The 14,765-nt window shown below is 34.4% G+C and overlaps 1 protein-coding gene across 2 annotated transcripts in view; it reads right to left on the bottom strand.

The window, feature by feature from the left end:
- The window catches only part of NRDC (nardilysin convertase), a 91,751-nt gene that overhangs the window by 26,007 nt on the left and 50,979 nt on the right, over positions 1–14,765 (bottom strand). For both annotated transcript variants that reach the window (XM_003829557.5, XM_003829556.5), the window contains 10 exons: positions 14,251–14,324; positions 11,750–11,845; positions 10,129–10,251; positions 7,962–8,019; positions 6,264–6,337; positions 4,540–4,609; positions 2,789–2,866; positions 1,175–1,295; positions 1,033–1,091; positions 516–570 (listed from right to left, as the gene is read on the bottom strand). In XM_003829557.5, coding sequence (XP_003829605.4) covers positions 516–570; positions 1,033–1,091; positions 1,175–1,295; positions 2,789–2,866; positions 4,540–4,609; positions 6,264–6,337; positions 7,962–8,019; positions 10,129–10,251; positions 11,750–11,845; positions 14,251–14,324 — 808 coding nt within the window. The remainder of the gene's footprint in view (positions 1–515; positions 571–1,032; positions 1,092–1,174; positions 1,296–2,788; positions 2,867–4,539; positions 4,610–6,263; positions 6,338–7,961; positions 8,020–10,128; positions 10,252–11,749; positions 11,846–14,250; positions 14,325–14,765) is intronic.

The following is a 14,765-nucleotide window of genomic DNA, read 5'->3' as shown; positions in this document are numbered from 1 at the left end:
CGCCTGGGCTCAAGCAACCTGCCTGCTCGACCTCCCAAAATGCTTGGATTACAGGCATGAGCCACAGTGCCCAGCCTGTGAGCCTATTTCAATCAAGGAAAATGCTCTCCTTCCCCTGAATTCCAAAGCACAGTGTTTCTAACATTATACATGGTAAATATAAATTACCTTATAGAATGTCTTCACAATATTTGAATTCCCAAAATATTAAATACCATAACAAGTCTCCATGAATGTTTATTGAAGGGATAGATGGATGACTATGTAGATAAATGATTACCACACAACATCATCTGTGTCATCTGCTTAATCCTCTCACTGCCTTATCTTACTCAATATAAATACTCAAAAACCCAATAGTTAATTTTCAGATAGCTTCAAGGCCACCTGGAGACTCACATGACACAGAATGACAGAATTAAAACTTCACCGACACTTTCAAATAGAAGAACAATGTCGACACCAGTTTCAACTCAGTCGCAGATAACATGCAAAAAGAATTTGACTTCCAGTACCTGTTCTTGGTAATGAAATTCATTATCCTCAATTTTCCGAATCTCTTCAAAAATTCTGTGAAGGAGAAAACTATAATTAGAAGATACATTAAAATTTCTGCCTACTTGAGGGAGAAGGGCGGGAGGAGGGAGATGATCAGACAAGGTTAACTATTGGGTAGTAGGCTTAGTACCTGGGTGACAAAATAATCTGTACAACAAACCACCGTGACACAAGTTTACCTACATAACAAACCTGCACATATACCCCTGAACCTAGAATAAAAGTTTAAAAAATCCTCAATAGAAGCATCAACAATAAAAGAGAAGCGTGAAAATAAAGGGACTGCCCACATATGTGTAAAGCCTTAGTATACAATCACATGTAGAGGGATAAGGATATGGAGTCAATAAAGGAAACAGAGCAGAAAATGCCTGAAAAACCATCAAGGCAAGACTAAAGCATGTCTACCGGCAGCCTGAAGCCTCAAATGTACCAGGACTGGCTCCTGGCCTCATTCCAGGAAGTGTTTATTACCTTTTTTCTGGGCCTAGCTTCTGCAGCATTTTTAAATACTGAAAGACAGCGTAAGCAACCTGAAAACAAAACATCCAATTAGTCTTTTGCATAAAATGATATCTATGTAAAAGGAAAAAACAACTGAATTTGAATTATTTACCTCATAAAAATGTTCATAACCCTCATCAGTCAATGTAATAGAAATGCTGAACACTGAATAAGTAGAATTTTGCTCAAATCCTGTCTCACCATTTCCACCAAACAGTGCAAGAGCCCAGCATCTACAGGTGGGGAAAAAATTAACCCAATCAATGTTCCTGGATTGACAGTCTACAGACATTCAAATTAACAAAATATAGAGGCTTTCTATATAAAATGTGGAAACCTGAGCCTTTGATGTAAACATATACTTTCCAACAGTAAATCTAAAAGTGCGAATTTTAAAAGCACAAGGCCTCCCAAGGAATTGTGGTACATTTAGGAATCACCAGAAGGAAATAACAGTCTTTGTTTAATGCAAATACGAATAGATATGGCAACATAGTAAAACATTAACAGTTTTATTAAGCCAAAACCATTCCTTTTGAAGAGAACAGCACAAAATATTCAAATGATGGCTGCTGGAAAGCATTTTGCTTACCTTTTTTTTTCTTTTTTTTTTTTTTAAATAAAGACAGGGTCTTACAATGTTGCCCAGGCTGGTCTCGAACTCCTGGGCTCAAGCAATCCTCCACCTCGGCCTCCCAAGTGCTGGAATTACAGGTGTGAGCCACCGCGCCTGGCCTCACCATTTTTGAACCTGTCTCCTAGGAGAAGCCTTAAGACACTTCTAAAACATACTTAAACTGAATGTCAAGTGAGTTCTTTGAGGCTGTCAGCTAACCTACATAGGTTGTCTAAGAAAGAAATAATGAGACTATACCTTTCCCTGACTAGATTAATTCTGAAAAATTAAAAAGAGAGGACACCAGAATAGAGTCTGAAATTCTAATAAAGCTCAGTAAGGTAGAAAGGTTGTGCACAGCTCAAAGCATATAACATATATTGTGTAAGGTACATATGAACCCAATATCATTAGTTTATTATTTTATAGTTAACTCTCCCCTCTTAGTTTTCTTTGAATGTTCTAGTACACGAAAGTGTCTTAAAAATACTTATTTAAATGTCTCATCTATCCTTCCATTCTCATACTATTCATTTATAGAAAAATCAAACAAGGAATTACTTTAATATATTAGTCTTGATTCTAAAATTGTATTTCTATTATTTGGCTATAGGTGACTTAAACAGGTGCTTTAATGCTTAGGAAACATTCTGCTAACATGGCTGCATATACCATTTGCAGTCTCACCTATTAATTATGATTTACCTACCCAATGAAGTTTTCATTAAAGTCTAGCCTTGGGGGTTAGGAAAGCCTGGAGATCCATAGCATTTAAATAATTGATTTCTTTACCATTCAGTCAAATATAAATTCTTGATTAGAGCTAATTCTTTTATGTAATTCTGGAATCTATTAATTTCATTTATGATTTTTTAAAATTTTGTGTACAAATAACTTCCAACAATGGGCTAAAAGGTGGCTTACAAGGAAATACACAAATATAATATGGCCATTAAAATAATGTAAGTTATTAAAATGACTATAATTAAGCATTAAATTTTATTCTAGGCTTCCTGGCAGCTAAAGTAAAAGAATGCATTATATAATACTTATTGTCTATTATTTTTCAGAGATTGCTATACTGAAAATACTTATTAATTGAATACTTGCTTTTTCCTAAGGAAAGAAAGAATGCTGCCTTTGCCTTCATGTCCAACCAGCCAGGATATATAATGAAGTGGCTTCACCCTTTTAAAAAAATTTAATGGTCAGAAGAAAAAAATAAAAGGTATAAATATACCAGAAAATATTACCTCTAAAGCTACAATAATTGAAAATATAATCACAAACTTATTCTCACATATGTCCACTAAACATGAAATTGTAATTAATTTAGTAGCAGGAAGATAAAAACAGAAAATATAGTAAAATTAACTCTTTCATTTGAGATTACTGAAGAGTACAATCATCCCAAAATTTAAGGGCACTACTTTTTCTCTTGGACACCAAACTTATCTGCTCTCATGATAAATCTTTTTGCTTCACCCAATATGAAATGTAGATTCCTTATCAGTCTAGAACCTAATATAGGTATGAATTACTGTCTGTAAAAGCTTTTGGTACCACATTGGGTTCTGTGGTAAAGTGAAATGTGTTGTTCAGAGGGTCAGAAAATCTTGATTCTAGTTTTAGTTTTTCCTTTAAGTAAATCATGACCTTGAGCAAGATACTTAACCGTATTCTTTTTCTCTTCACTTGCCCAACTACTTACTCACAGAGTTTTCATGAAAATGCAATAACAAGTATAAAAATGCTTTATCACATACTAATAATGTAATAGTCCAAGTAATTGTGCACATGCTGTTCAAATTGTCTTTCCCCCTGGCCTCTACTGTAATTTTGTTAAAGTATTCCTACCACAAAGACATACAGAAAAAAATTGAGTTTTCTGTATATTTCTGTATATATGAGAAAATTTAATTAGGTTACACAGTTAAATTCAGTAAATTCTTGAAAGTCAAGATATGATTTTCAACTATGTTAAGCAATCCTTAAAGCCCATACAACCTTGTTTAAAATATGAATTTGGCTGGGCACAGTGGCTCATGTCTGTAATCACAGCACTTTGGGAGGCCAGGGTGAGTGGACTGCTTGAGCCCCACCCCCCCTCCCAAAAAAGTTAAATTTTTATCAGTTGATTAGCATTTATTTCTAATTGGAAAAGCATTTGTAGGCATTGACTGATCCTTAACTTAAATAATTCTCTGGCCCATGCTACACTGCTCATATAAGATAACTATACAGACAAGTAGAACTCCTTTCCCAATTTGCATAAACCTGCCCTAATTCAGAGAAGTAAATCCTTGGGATTTATGTACCCTAGTCACATTACCAATCCAAATTATTATTATTTTGAGACAAGAGTCTTGCTTTGTCGCCCAGGCTGGAGTGCAGTGGCGCAATATGAACTCACTGCAACCTCCACCTCTCAGCTTCAAACAATTCTCGTGCCTCAGCCACCTGAGTAGCTGGGATTACAGGTGTGTGCCACCACGCCTTGGCTAGTTTTTTGATATTTTTAGTCGAGACAGGGTTTCGCTATGTTGGCCAGTCTGCCAGGCCCAAATTATTTAACTTTATTTTTGACAAGATCGAAACAAATTACAAAAGTTAGCATTCACACTAAACACTTAATTTCAAAGACTTAAGAAAGGCCACTATAACTGAGAAAGCTCTAGTTTTTATATCCAAAAAATAGTAAAATACATAGCAAGGCTTGAAAGCTCCCGGAGTAATCAAGTTCCAGGTTACTGTATTGCTATGTTTATAAATTCAGAACCCCCAAACTTAAACCATTTAGCATGCTTTAAAAATTATTCTCACTTGGTTCTAATGAAGTAAATTTTCCCTTAAACTCTTACCTGTAATGTTGCTGTTGAGGAGGAAGTGCCCATGTGATGGTCAGAGCATGAATTTTTCTGATTGGAACAACTAAACAAAAATATTTTCCAGAAGAACAGATGTAAGTGTTTCTCTATGACTTTTACTACAAGAATGTTTAAAATTCAATATATTTATCCTCCAATAAACAAGGGAAGGTTAAGTACAATGCAGTTATTGTTTCAACTTGCCAATTTTCAACTCGAATAATGCAATTTTTGTAAATTTCTTTTTTATTTGGTTTCAGAGGTAGAGAAAGCAGGGATAAAAGAACTATGAGGATATGAAATGCTGCTGTGTATGGATCTCTTCTTGCAAGAGAGGATACAAAACTAGGAGTCAGGAGACCCATGGCTGAAATTCAGTCCTACCACTATCTTGCTATATGTGCTTACATGACCTGAGAAAATCACTTGCATTTAAATCTTTTTGAATCTGTTTACTCATAGTAAAATGAGTGAGTTGGGTTAAAGTAGCTCTAGGATTCTTCCCAATGCTATTATTCTATGAACAGGAAACCTAAAACCAGAAAGAATACAATAAAAAGTAAGTTGTCTCTGGAAAGAGTTGGCTTAATATTAACAGAATGGAGCCAGCAGCAGAAGCGTGTAACAAAACAGTCATTGATTAGGGGAAAGCAAAAGAAAGAGACTGGTAATGGGGTGAAGAAGGAGGGAATACCTAAGGCAATTAGTAAAAACAGAAAAAAAAATCTGCCGTGATAGAATAAAGAGAGATGGTGAATTAAGAATGTTTCTGCAATATTCACTGTAGGCAAATTGTTAAGTAAATTATAATGTAATCACACAACTCATTATGTAGTTATTACAGGTATACTATTAAATGAAACAAAGCAGGAGACAGAATTATATATATACTTTATAATCTTGACTTTGTTAAGAAAATATACCTATTAGAAAATCAGAAAGAAATCTGGAGGCTGGGCGTGATGGCTCATGCCTGTAATACCAACACTGTGGGAGGCGAAGGCAGGCGGATCACTTGAGGCCAGGAGTTCGAGACCAGCCTGGCCAACATGGTGAAACCCTGTCTCTACTAAAAATACAAAAATTAGCTGGGCATAGTGGTGAGTGCCTGTAATCACTGCCACTCAGCAGGCTGAGGCAGGAGAATCGCTTGAACCTGGGAGGCGAAGCAGTGAGCTGAGACCATGCCGTTGTACTCCAGCCTGGGCAACAGAGCGAGACTCTGTCTCCAAAAAAAAAAAAAAAGAAATCCGATACAAACGACTTCTCTTCATGGTAAGATTTAAGGGTGATTTCTCTCCCATTTCTTGACATTTTATATTTTTATTTAGCAAATATTACTTTCACAATGAATTTAAAAGGAAACGATTTCCAAAGTGTTTTCCCTCTCGTCTATTTTTATTCATTTAAAGGCAAAAGAGCAGAGAACATGAATGAAAATTTAACAAAACAGAGAACAAAAGGGAAGAAAGGTAAAACAAGGAGAAAGCATGAAATAGACTGAAGTAGCAGCAGGGCACCAGAATCAATCGATCTGCAGCTAGTCAGTGGTCTGCTATCTATTATTAATTAGATCTCCATTGCCCATCTACTTCCTTTCCAACCCAGCTGTATTTTCTGTTGTGTTCTCATTTTCAATGAAAATTGGCAGCTTCAATTAGGTTATAGAGAATGTGCTAACATTATTTCAAACAGTTTTAAACTTTTGGTTCACAAACCTCTATAAAGTTTGTTAAATGCTGGTGTGTCAAATGGATCCGTTAAATGGCCAAAGTTTGGTCTGGGTAACCCACTGAAAATAAAACAAATACATACAAATTTAACTGGCAAAAGCCTTTATAAGCAATATCTTTAGGGATATCTAACTGAGAGATATTTATAATCTATTCTACATACTCCTTCTTGGAAAGCATCCCAGGCATGAACAAATAGATGGCAACACAGCCACAAAATCTTCAGTTACACAATCTGTTCTTAGCCTCAGCCCAATAACTCAAAAGTCTTTACAACTCAAGAGATAGAGAATGAATTTAAAGGATCCCCTCTCACCCCAATATTTACTGACTCTATCAGCCTCATTTAATTTCAGTTCTCCTCCTAGACAAAGCCATTCCAGAAAGAAACAAACTAGAGATAATACTTTTTTAAAATCAACGATTATACATGAAGTGAATATTAGGTATAAAGCACTATATTAGGCACTGTGGTATTTAGAAGACTTGGTCCCTCCTAGGGGCTTCTACTCTGGTTGAAGATATTGTAACTTTAATATTTCTTCCAAAACACAGTTGATGCAAATTAGTATTAAATGCCTCAAAGAATTTTTAACCTGTCTAATTAAGGAACCAAAGTTATTAGTGAATAATATATGAGATTTTTTTTAATGCTCATCAGGGATTGACAGAACCTAATGAATTCCTCTATTAAACACACCTCTGATTTTATTAAAGTTTCACATTTGACATTTCCATAGTTCACACTCAAGACTTCTAATCAGAAAAAACAGCCCCACAAATTTGTCATGCTCTTGATTACCTTTACATACCAAAAAGCACTGCTAATTATCAATGGAAATTCATATAAAGCCAAATTAATAATAACCAATCAGTTGTCATTATAAGTTATTCTAACATTTTATGCTGGTTTCTAATTATGTATTAGAAGACTAATTGGGAAAATCCACAGGTTACCCATCTGATGCAAGAAAAAATATCTGTTTTCATTAATTTTGTTAAAATGCAAACTACTAAGTACAGGAAGAAAGATTTCATTGCTTCAGAATTAAATTTTTTGTAAACTTTGTAACAAAAAGGTAGCAGTAATGTATCTTTTAAATATTTGTACTATTTTGATGAATTTGAGGTGGAGAAAAAATGTTTAAATCATCCTGAACTGAAACTCTACATACAATTTCTTATAAAAGAACATCTGGTTTGACTATATGAAGTAAGTTTTTCAGGCAGTATGGAAAGTCAGCCATCATCTAAAAGATTACTTCTTTTATGGGGAAAACCAGTGCAATATCCAAACAACTGACTTAAAAAAAACAAATTTTCAGAACACAATTTGTCCCAATACGGGGGATGTAAGTGTGCATATTCTTCTGCCTCTCATATAGTATTTTCTTTCGTATCACAGAAAAGCTCTAAATAAATGTAAAAGGAGGCATAAATTTTTCAGAATTATTGCTTACTATATACATTTACAAGCCTGTAAATTTTGAACTATGGAAACTTGGCTTGTCATCTTAGTTTACCCACTCAAAAGCTGTGTGATCTTGACAGTCATTAAGTTTGTTTAGGTCTTAATTCTATCACCTGTGTAAAAATAAAAAAGCAAAAAACCTTTGGGACTCATACAAGATAATGGTCTCTTTAACTCTGAAGGTGTATGATGTATGAAAATAAATATCTTACTTGTTTGGTATCTGAGAGAAGATTTCAGTCACCCACTTTTCCAAAGTATCCAGTGTTTCTTGAGAGGGGAGGGCAGGGAAGAGACAGGAAAATGCAATGACATTATTCAAGGTAGAAATGCAATTAGATTTCTCAGAGATCTTTAGCTAAAAAACAAAGGGATATTTTAATTTGGCCATTACTTGCCACTCCTGAACCAGTAATGGATGAACAGGAAAAATAACAGTAGAAAAGAAAACCTTACGACACACAGAATTTTGTGAGACTCCTTTATTTCTCCCTGGTAAAGTCAGAAAAGGCACACAAGTTTAACAAAAAAATATATCTTTAGCATTAGGCTAGTGTGAAGGACCAAGAGATAAGATTATGCCAACCATCCTACGCCCATTCTAAAACTTACATCCTCTTGGAAGGGTTTTCCATACTAACCCATATTACATTAACCTCTCCTTTTTGCCATCTCATCAGTACTTTTATATTCCACTTGTTTTACATTAATGTACACTTGCTGAGGTTTTAACTCATAGGTCTTCTTTTTAGGCTTTATATATATATAAATCATACATATATATGATTTATGTTTTCCTTTGATTCACTTCTTATATTTAGTAAGAAATTCTTTTGAAATTTATAGTAAAAAACAGATCTAAATGAAAAAGGAAACTTTTTGCTTTATCTGAGTGACCATCATTGAAGAGTATTTGTTAGTTCTACCAGGCACATGAATTTCACTAATTCTCAATAGAGAACCCCATTATATAAAACATGGGATTCAGACTAATCAATTTCTGAATTTATATTATTTATATAGATGTTTGACTCTTAAATGGTATAATTAATGCTAAAAATCTAAATCCTATGAAATCTACATTGTACATAGTTTTCATCAAAACTCTAGCCTAGGCACAGTGGCTGGGGCCTGTAATCCCAGCTATCTCAGAGGCAGAGGCAGGAGGATCACCTGAGCCCAGGCATTTGAGGTTACAATGAGCTATGATTGTGCCACTGCACTGTAGCCTGAATGACAGAGCAAAACCCTGTCTTGCTAAAAAACAAAAACTCTAGGACTTGTTTTAAAATTTTGAAATAAGCATTAATAAGCTCTTATATCTGCCATCACAGAGGAAGAGAATACAAAAGAAACAGAATAACTAGTTCAAGAAAAACACATGGAATTATTTGCAAACACAATAATCAAAAATTGTGAATTAACTTGGGGAATACCAAATATGGAATTGCCTAATTTAGCAAATGTAAAAGGAACCTAGAAGCAATTTAAACAAAAGAATCTACCATACCACGAAACTTTACCTTCAAGTCAACTTTAGTGAACTCATTTTGATCATAAATGCGAAAATGTTTTACATCTAAGAGCCAAGTCAGATTTGATCTTAATTTTGACAATGTAAAAAGCAAAACTTTATAAAAAGGGGAATCACATTAGGGTGAGAGGATTAGCATTTCAAATAGAAATGTGCAAACTATAAGGTATGTTAAAAGGAATAATTTAGCAATTTACTAACTTTGAAAAACAAGTAGGTTGAAATGTAAAGAAAACAAAAGAAAGCTTCCATGATTTCCTTAATGAGAAAAAGTGAATGTGAGTTACTGAAGCCAATGATAAAAGAAGGAAAATAGAGATATTCATCAGTCTTTACATTTAAGATAGTTCTGCCATAGAGGTATTCATCAGTATTTTATATTTAAGATAATTCTTAAATTGTCACCATGTCAATCTCAATTAATCATGCCATTTTTACAGGACCTTATGTAAGAATGAACAAACCAACACTTTGCCCTGTAAGAGTTTGTAATCAATATAGAGTAAATGTAAAACCACAGATACAATTGCAGCTGAAGGTGGCTTAAAAGATCAATTCATGACCTATTAGAATATTAGTACATTCACAGACCAGCCTACATATCTTATCTTACAGATAAGACCTATTTCTGTAACAGAAAAAAATTTGCCTGAGAATCTCATCATCTTGTGTTTCCCTGAGCTTTGCCACTAGCTACATGACATCTCCAAGTTCTGATTTCCTTTACTTTGTATTAAGGTCAAGCACTGAAGTAATTAATAGTACACTACAACACTGATACAGGCAAACAAATCCTAAGAAAGCACTACTTCAAGGTAACTCTAAGAGCCATAATAAATAGTTACCTTTGGATTGAACCACTAAAGTCATGTAATGAGAAGAGTAGTAACGCATCCAGAATTCTCTCAATCTAGCATGTGTATCAATATTATTCTTTTTTGGCTCATGCTTGAGCGTCTCAGCATTTCCTATAAAAGAATGAAAAAAATTATAGATATAACTAAGTTAACTGTGTTAAAAGTCTTCTACATCATCAATGCATATTTTGCTACCATACATGATTAATGAAATAACCCAAGGGACTCAAGAATATTGAACCAGTGTGCAATAATGTATTAATATTAATAAGACAAAAATGCATAAGAAACAATTCTGAAGTATATTTTAATATCCAAGGAATTAATCTCTGGGAAAACCTTAAAAAAACAGACAATAACTCCCTAAGCTTCCTTGCTTAATAATTAGTCTAGCAGTATTCAATCCAGGTTCTTTCTAATTATTTTAATAATATTTTTGCCTAATTCTTTTTTTTTTTTTTTTTTTTTAAAGACGGAGTTTTGCTCTTGTCGCCCAGGCTGGAGTGCAATAGCACGATCTTAGCTCACAGCAACCTCCACCTCCTGGGTTCAAGTGATTCTCCTGCCTCAGCATCCCAAGTAGCTGGGACTACAGGCATGAGCCACCACACCCAGCTAATTTTTGTATTTTCAGTAGAGACGGGGTTTCACCATCTTGGCCAGGCTGGTCTCGAACTCCTGACCTCATGATCCGCCTCGGCCTCCCAAAGTGCTGGGATTACAGGCGTGAGCCATCGCGCCCGGCTATTTAATTCTTAAAAATAAAACACATGAAGCAAGAATGCCCTATAAAATGTATATAACTGTACAGAAATATACAGGGAAACAAAACACCCTTTAAAGAATAATTCAGATCATCTCATCCTAAATTTTACTCTATAGTCAATAGTATTAATATGAGGCTGTAATTAAATCCTCCCACTAAGAAAATGTCATTATGAAAAACAGACACCAGTTAAACAGTTTACTAGATGAACAAAATTAAGTCGCAGTTCAAAAACTCTTACAGAAACTATTGCTAACTCTGTTGACAAATGGAAATGTCAGGCTGAGGTAGAGCACAGACTTTATAATCAGATAAATAGATGTTCAAATCTCACATCCACCACTTACTATCTGTGTGATTTAAACAAATGAGATAACTTGACTGAAATTTAAAATAGAGATGGGGTCTCACTATGTTGCCAAGGCTGGTTTTGAACTGGTCTCAAGTGATTCTCCCACCTCAGCCTCCCAAAGCATTGGGATTACAGGTGTGAACCACCACGCCTGGCCTAAACCTGTTTATCTTTAAATGGAGATGATAATGGTACCTATCTCTGAACATTGTGATAATGATCAAATGAGATAATTCATGTAGTGTTAGCACAGTATCTGGCACTTAAAAAGCATTCACAAAATGTTAGGTGTTACTCTTGCTATATTCACTGTTAGAGAACGAAATAGAGGCATATTTAACAACTTCGTGTTTGAAAGGCTAACTAGCTATCCTAAAAGGTAAAAGGTACCTAGGGACTCTAGCTTTATAATTTTCAATTCTTTATCAACTTTTCTTATTCTAAATCTTAACTAGAAAATATGAAATAAGATGATGTATTTAGTATCTTACCCCAAAAAAATTTTCCCATAGGATGTCCAGGTCTAGCAAGGCTTCCAAACAACATTTCCTTTCTGTTTGCATCAGAAGGCCTTGCAAGTTGATATTCTGTCAATTTTAAATAAACACATAATAAAACAAAATTCAGTATCTCCTTTATTATATGGAAATTCAAACTTACAGAACAGAAAGCAAGGAATTAACAAAATTAACTTCATGAATCACGTGTTATACGACTGAAGTGGGAAACTCAATGATCCAGGCCTGGCTCTATAACTTAATGTGACCTGTAATTTTGGGTAAATCAATTCAGCTTACCAGAGTCTTACTCTTATTTTTCAAATGAAACACAAGGTAGTTAATAATCTGAAAGTTTCAGCTCTAGGATGCTATGTACAAGATTTTACTGATGAAAATGCTAATAAAATATTAATCCTTTTATCTGGGAATTTGGTCATATATATTGTTTAAATTTCTTCCAAAACCAACTATGTTGGTAATAAAGTATGATGGCTAAGAACAATCCACTTTGAAGTCAGAAATACCTTTAGCTACTGCTGAAGACTGAATGTTTGTGTCCCCCCACCCAAAATTTCTATGTTGAAACTTAATCCCCAATGTGATGGTATTTGGAGGTAGGGGCCAATGAGAAATGATTAGGTAATGAGGGCAGAGCCCTCATGAATGGATTAGTCCCTTGTAAAAGAGACCTCAGAGTGCTCCCTTGCCCCTTCTGCTGTATGAGGACAAAGAGTGAAGGCAGTTTTCTATGAACCAGAGAGCAGGCTGTCACCAGACACCAAATCTGCCAGTTCTTTGATCTTGGACTTCTCAGCCTCCAAAAATGTAAGAAACAATTCTGTGGTTTAGAAGCCACCCGGTCTGTGGGATTCTGTTATGGCAGCCCAAATGGACTAAAAACCGCTAGAACTGCAGTTCTGACACTAAGCTCAACAACCTTGAGGAAGTTATCTAACGTACCTGATTCCATTCCTCCAAAACTGTAAGAAAATAAATGTTTTATTTTAAGCCACCATGTTTCTGCAATAACAGGTAATATAGCAGACATGTAAACATATCTACGAAAAGTGATTTAAGACCCCTTGCAACTGATAAAAATAGAGTATAAATATCTGAACACTTAGAGACCATATTTGGAAAGGAAACAAACATTAAAAATAAAGAAGTAAGTAAATAAAAATAGAGACTGCACTTTGACACATAATTAAGATTTTAAAAGGCATTGGACATGCCTTTCATCTCAATCACTAAGACATACTATGCAGGCAATTATATATGTTTATGTGAGTATAAACCATCATTAAAATAAAAAGTCAATTATTAAAAATAATTTCTCGGCCGGGCGCAGTGGCTCACACCTGTAATCCCAGCACTCTGGGAGGCCGAGGCAGGCAGATCATGAACAAAAGCACAACAGAATTTTTACTTTAGTTCAGCATAAACCAAAACTCCATACTGTGTGTGTATATACATATATATTTCTTTCAGCATAATTTTTCAAAGCACAATAAAATATATTCTGGCTTAAAATTGTAAAATCTAATTAAAGGTCTGCTTGTTTAAACACTGGTGTCAACCCACTCTAGAAACTGTATAAAGAAAAACATACTAGAAAGCATTTAAGACACAGATAACAGTTCTTGAGTCTCAAAATATGGAAAGTGCTTTTACAGTTATCCTTAGTTGTTTTGTTTTTTCATCCATTCAACAGGTATTTAACTGGGTTTAAGGTAAAACAGACACTGTGGTAGGCAAGTAAAAAAATAAAGAAAATAAATCCTTGATTTCCAAGGAGCTAGGAGGAGCTTAACCATTCCATCCTTTTTTACAAATAAACTGAATGCCACAGCTAGACACTTCTGTAAGTTAAACAGGGGTCTGTTGACTTCCAGATAGATCACTCTAGCCATCTGTAGTTTACTCAGCCTAGTAAATGCTTTACATCATTATTAGAACTAGACGCTGCATCAAACCAAGGAGGAAAATACTACAAAAAGTGGAACAAATACAGAGACTTGCAGTGCTATAAGCCAAGCCTAACCTATATGAACTGGAAGTCCCCTCAAGTCTAGTATTAAATGCTTCTAATACTTAAATAAATCAAGCAGGGATAATATACAATGGTGATATTTATTGGTACTATGTAATTAAGGAATATTTATAGCACAGAGCTATAATGAAGCCTCACCCTATATAAGCACATTCTTTTCCTTTATAGTCTTCAATCTTTGAATCTCAAAAGATTAGCCCCTATGGTAAAACCTTCGAAAAACAAAGGATGAAAAAACTAAAATCCACCATCCTTTTCATTTACTTCAAATCTACACTGAATTAGATGTTGAATGACTTCAGGAACAAACATAACACATATTTCAATTTAGTCCTTTAAAATATAAAGATAAAATGGTCTAGAGATAAAGAAGGATAAATGTAATAAGTAACTGGTTTCATGAAGGAAAAAACTGTAGTTACACATAAAGTACTCCTCTTACCACTATCAACAGCTTCAACTTCACGGTCAATTGCATCTCTGATCATTAGTGGGTGGATGAAGAACTGGGCCCATCTGAACAAAAAACAAAACTGGCATTTCCGTTTTTGTTCACTTTCATCAATCAACATCTATTATTTTAATTAAGAAACTTACTAAGTTGGAGATTTAATTCACAATCCTAAGTATATAAAATCTAAATAATCTGCATTTCTATAGATTAAACTAATATCTACGTTACTTTAACTTTTTCATTGTGAAATATATTTAATAACAATCATACAGAAAAGTTAACAAAACATGAACATATAAACTACACCTGAGTGGCCCACCCAGGTGAAGAAAAAGACCATAGTCAACACTCTAGAAGCACCCAGCTCCTACCCTTACCTCAAGAAATATCCTGAATGTATAGTAGTAATTTCTCTCCTTTTCTTTATAGTTTTATTACCTATATACCTATTTCTAACCCAATGTTTATCAACCCTTTTTATTTCCATTATCAACCCTTAGGAG

The sequence above is a fragment of the Pan paniscus genome, chromosome 1 (assembly GCF_029289425.2).
Source record: "Pan paniscus chromosome 1, NHGRI_mPanPan1-v2.0_pri, whole genome shotgun sequence".
NCBI lineage: Eukaryota > Metazoa > Chordata > Mammalia > Primates > Hominidae > Pan > Pan paniscus.
The sequence above is the reverse complement of the archived record's forward strand: the minus strand, read 5'-3'. Positions and strand labels throughout refer to the sequence as shown.